The sequence below is a fragment of the Alosa alosa genome, chromosome 12 (assembly GCF_017589495.1).
Source record: "Alosa alosa isolate M-15738 ecotype Scorff River chromosome 12, AALO_Geno_1.1, whole genome shotgun sequence".
Lineage (NCBI taxonomy): Eukaryota > Metazoa > Chordata > Actinopteri > Clupeiformes > Clupeidae > Alosa > Alosa alosa.
Genome location: NC_063200.1, coordinates 11,243,084 through 11,248,083, shown reverse-complemented (window position 1 = coordinate 11,248,083; position 5,000 = coordinate 11,243,084). Strand labels below are relative to the sequence as shown.

The following is a 5,000-nucleotide window of genomic DNA, read 5'->3' as shown; positions in this document are numbered from 1 at the left end:
ACAGAACAGAGTAAAAGAAGAGGAAGAGAGGAGAGGAGAGAGGAGAAGAGGAGAACAAGAATAAAAATAATGAGAGGAGGAGAGGTTAGAGGAAAGAAAGGGAGAGGAGAGAAGGTGAGAGGAGAGGAGGAGAACCAGAGTAGAAGTCAGGAGAGGAGAGGAGACGAAAGGAGAGGAGGGAGGAGAGGAGATGAGGGAGGAGAGGAGAGCAGGGAGGAGAGATAAGGGGAGAGAGGAGAGTAGGAGAAGAACAGAAGTCAAGGGAGGAGAGGAAGAGTGAAGGAGGGAAGAGAGCAGAGGAGAGAGGTGTTAGTGGACTTCTTCACAGTTAAACAACATGCTTTAGACATACAGACATGCAGTCCTATGCAGCCCTGCACTGGCCCTATCTGCACTGGCCCTATCTGCAGCCGTGCACTGGTCTCTCTGGGGAACATACAGTACAAGAACTCTGGGATTCAGGCTGTCACATTTTAATGACAAAAAGGGTTTTCAACGTCACAAGATGTTAGTAGATCTGGCACCGCCTGTGTGTGTGTGTGTGTGTGTGTGTGTGTGTTTGTTCAGTACCCTGTTGATGAGCTGTTCTCCTGCTTCTGAGATGGTGATGAGTTTACAGAGGGCCTGAAGTGCAGGATGGGGCAGACCTGGATACACACACACACACACACACACACACACACACACACACACACACACACACACACACACACACACATTCAGACAGACAATTACATTTAACCAAGTGAAGTAAGAAGAAGATTAAAAATTAAATATAAAAGTATCATGTATATCATGTATCATGTATCATCTGTGTGTGTGTGTGTGTGTGTGTGTGTGTGTGTAAAATACCGAGCAGTGACTGCAGTGTGGCACTGCACTGCTGCAGTCTCTCTCCTGGGTCAGCGGTAGGGAAGAAGACCGCAGCAGGAAGTCCGGTTCCGGCGAGGTCCAGACGGAACCCCACGGCCATCAGCAGGTTCTGCCAGCCCGGAACCCCTCCCACTTTGTTCTCCACGCTCTGCTGGGAGGTGTACATGGAGTTCCGCTGGCCGTTCTGGATACGCTGCAGAGATTTCTCCACCTGGGGGAAAGAACCGGAACCTTCCAGACTTAATCCCCAACAGAACCCATAGGGGATCTCTACACAGAGGGGTCTATACTTAGGCATTTAGCAGACACGGAACACGGGTTTAGAACACGCTAAAGAACACAACTCTTCTGTACCAAAGCAAACACCAAATTTGAGTCCTGAACTCAGCTGGTCTTTAAAGATGTCAAGGATGTTTGTAGGCCATACGATCATGTGCTACACACACACACACACACACACACACACACACACACACACACACACACACACACACATCTGTAGTCTCACCAAGTGCAGTAAGACCCTGAGGGCATCGCGGGCCTTGTCTGGGTATTGCAAGATCTCTGCCAGGGCTTGACCAATGAGAGAGGAGGAACTATTCAACTTCACGTCATTGCCAATCAGCATGAAACCTGGAAAGTAGAGTTTAATGGAGTCCCGTTAAAACACACACACACACACAAACACAAAGCCACATTCTCTCTTTTACTGACACACACAAACACACAGACACACATTCTCTCTCTCACAACACCAACACACAAACACACATAGAGAGGACAGGAAGTGTGTGTGGCTCTTGTCCCAGTGATAGAGTGATAGAGAGATAGTGACAGAAGGAGAGACTGATAGAGTGATTGAGACGGAGGAGTACCTGCCCAGTTGGAAGGGTGGGAGAACTGCTTGCTACTGTCCCCCCAGTGATGGAGTGATAGAGATAGAATGAGAGAGTGATAGAGAGATAGAATAAGAGAGTGATAGAGAGTTATAGTGAGAGAGTGATAGAGTAATTGAGATGGAGGAGTACCTGCCCAGTTGGAGGGGTAGGAAAACTGCCCCAGTGATAGAGTGATGGAGAGGTTGAACGAGAGAGTGATGGAATGATGGAGAGCTAGAATAAGAGAGTGATGGAGTGATAGAATAAGAGAATGATGGAGTGATAGAATGAGAGATGAAGAGGTAAAATGAGTGATAGAGTGATGGAGAGATAGTGAGAGTGATGGAATGATGGAGAGATAGAATGAGAGAGTGATGGAGTGATAGAAAGAGACAGTGATGGAGTGATAGAAAGAGAGAGTGATGGAGAGGTAGAATGAGAGAGTGATAGTGATAGAGAAATATAGAGTGATAGAATGATGGAGAGATAGAATAAGACAGTGATGGAATGATGGAGAGGTAGAATGAGAGAGTAATGGAGTGATTGAGATGGAGTACCTGCCCAGTTGGAGGGGTGGGAGAACTGCTTGTTGCTCTGGACACTCCTCATGGCGTCCACCAGGGCGGCGCTGGCTCTGGCGCCGGCCAGCAGTGACGAGTAGAAGTTCTGTGTGAAGAGCTTGGAGGCAGCAACAGGCACCGGCCACAGCGACACACACACACACTGCGCCCCCGCTGCCAGGAACGCTCGGGTCAGACCCACCACGCCATCCGCAGTCACCTTACTGACCGACTCCTGATACGAGCTGTACACACACACACACACACACACAGTAAGAACACACACAGACAAGTGCACACACACACACACACACACACACACACACACACAAACAGTAAGAACACACACACACACACAGACAATAAGAACACACACAGACAAGTGCACAGACACACACTCCACGTCCCACATAGACTCACCCCCACAGTAAGCACAAGCATGAACACACACACAGTCAAAGCAACCTGTTGAATACACTGCTGTTTGCACAGTATGCGCCCCCCACCCCCATACACACATACACACACACACACACACTGACCCCAGCACGACCAGTTTGACGGACAGCTTGAGGTCCAGCAGGTCAGCGGCGGTGAGCAGAATGTCCTGCAGTGGCGTGCTGTCGCAGATGCTCTCAGCATCGCTGGCGTCGTCCGGTAGTGTGTGTGCGGTGTGTGTAGCATGTGTGTGTGCGTGTGTGTGCGCGGTGTGTGTAGCATGTGTGTGTGCGTGCGAGGCACCGCCGGCCACGTCCGGCACGGGGCTCAGCACCAGGGCGGCCAGCTTCCAGGACACGTGGGTGGCGAAGTGGACACACTCGGCCTGCGACAGCGCCGCCATCACGCGCTCCTTGGTCGCCACGGCACCCGTCAGCGCCTGGCAACCCAGCTGCTCGGCGACCATCAGAGCCTCCTCCTCCGCCGACGGCATCGGACCCCACAGCCAGCGGTCCATCACACCGGAAGGTAACCGCGGGTTACCCACCACGGCTGCCATGGAAACACCTCCGGTGATCTGACCTGAGCCTGTACGCCGCGATACACCCTGAGGGAGGAGCAACATCAATCAGTCAGTCACAACAATAATGTTAATCCTTTATTAATCCTTTATTAATTCTTTATTGATCCTTTATTAATCCATTATTTTATCCTTTATTAATAATTTATTTATCCTCTATTAATCCTTTATTAATCCTTTATTAATGACATTTCTTTCTTACAAACTGAACACACTTAAAACATGCACATAAACACACACAAATGAGCACATCAAATGAAATGACAATGAAATGTGTGAGAGATGAGAGAGAGAGAGAGTGTGTGTGTGTGTGTGTGTGTGTGTGTGTGTGTGTGTGTGTGTGTGTGTGTGTGTGTGTGTGTGTGTGTGTGTGTGTGTGTGAATATACCTTGCTTGTGGCTGTGAGGCCCCCAATAGAAGGCACTGCGATGAGGCTGAATCTCTCATACAGATACTCGTTACTGCAGCTGCCCTTCAGCAGGGCGAACGGGATCAAATAGAGCTCTCCTTCCAGCACCAGCACCAGCTGTTTGAGTCGACCCGCCGCTCCGCACGAGTGCATCAGACCCTGAACACACACACACACACACACACACACACACACACACACACACACACACAGATCAAATAGAGCTCTCCTTCCGGCACCGTCTGCTTCAGCTGACCAGCAGCACAACACACACACACACACACACACACACACACACACACACACACACACACACACGTGTCTTACCCCCTCCATTGGGGCGATGAGCAGGTCGTAGAGGGCTCGGAGGGGCGGCTTGGTGCTGCTGTTGCGGCGGGGCAGACTAGAGCTCTCCCTCACTGGAGACACCGGGGCACTCGCAAGACTGGACATGCTGTGGAAGCTCCTGAACACACACACACACACACACACACACACACACACACACACACACACACACACACACACATACTGTATACTTCTGCACACTCAGCCATTTCAAAATCTGCCACTGAGCTTACTGTTGTGAATTTTGAGTTTTATGCACAATAATAAAAAAAAATATCAGAAATGTAGGATGGCAAGCTGAGTATGACATGGAGGTCATAGAGAGATCACATGACCTCAGTAGGATCTGAGCAAAGGTCACATGACTTAAGAATCGCTGTGCAGGAGGTGAGGGAGGGCTAGATTAGGATAGCTGAAGAGAAGAGTGATAGTAATAGTGAGATAGATAGATAGAGAGAGAGATAGATAGATAGATAGATAGATAGATAGATAGATAGATAGAGACAGAAAGGTATAGACAGAGTGATGAAAAGGAGGATGGTGCCCAGCCTGCTGAGATGTTAACCTTTGACCTCTGACCTGTTGAAGAGGCTGGTCCTAGAGACCCTCCTGAGGAAACCACTGGGGTCGGCTGAGGACAGGCGATCCTCAAAGTCCAGCAGGTCACCTGCCTCGCTCTCTGTTTCACTGCTGGAGCACACTCTATACACACGCACACACAAAGAACAGCTGTCATTACCATTAACACTTCAACAAAACAAGAAGACAGAATTAGAAGAATTAAAGATGTAGAGCTATAGGCTGAGAGAGAGAAGTGAACAGAGAGATGGAAAGAGAGGTTTATCACCCATTTATTGGATCAGTCTTGACACACAAGATCCACACACAGGAGTATGGTGAGACCCCCAAATACA

General features: G+C 49.4%; 1 protein-coding gene across 1 annotated transcript in view; it reads right to left on the bottom strand.

The window, feature by feature from the left end:
• The window catches only part of LOC125304856 (tetratricopeptide repeat protein 28-like), a 51,611-nt gene that overhangs the window by 4,947 nt on the left and 41,664 nt on the right, over positions 1-5,000 (bottom strand). The window contains 8 exon segments of the mRNA XM_048259369.1: positions 571-647; positions 853-1,084; positions 1,382-1,506; positions 2,309-2,556; positions 2,854-3,356; positions 3,718-3,897; positions 4,066-4,204; positions 4,666-4,788. Of these exon segments, the coding sequence (XP_048115326.1) occupies positions 571-647; positions 853-1,084; positions 1,382-1,506; positions 2,309-2,556; positions 2,854-3,356; positions 3,718-3,897; positions 4,066-4,204; positions 4,666-4,788 (1,627 nt within the window).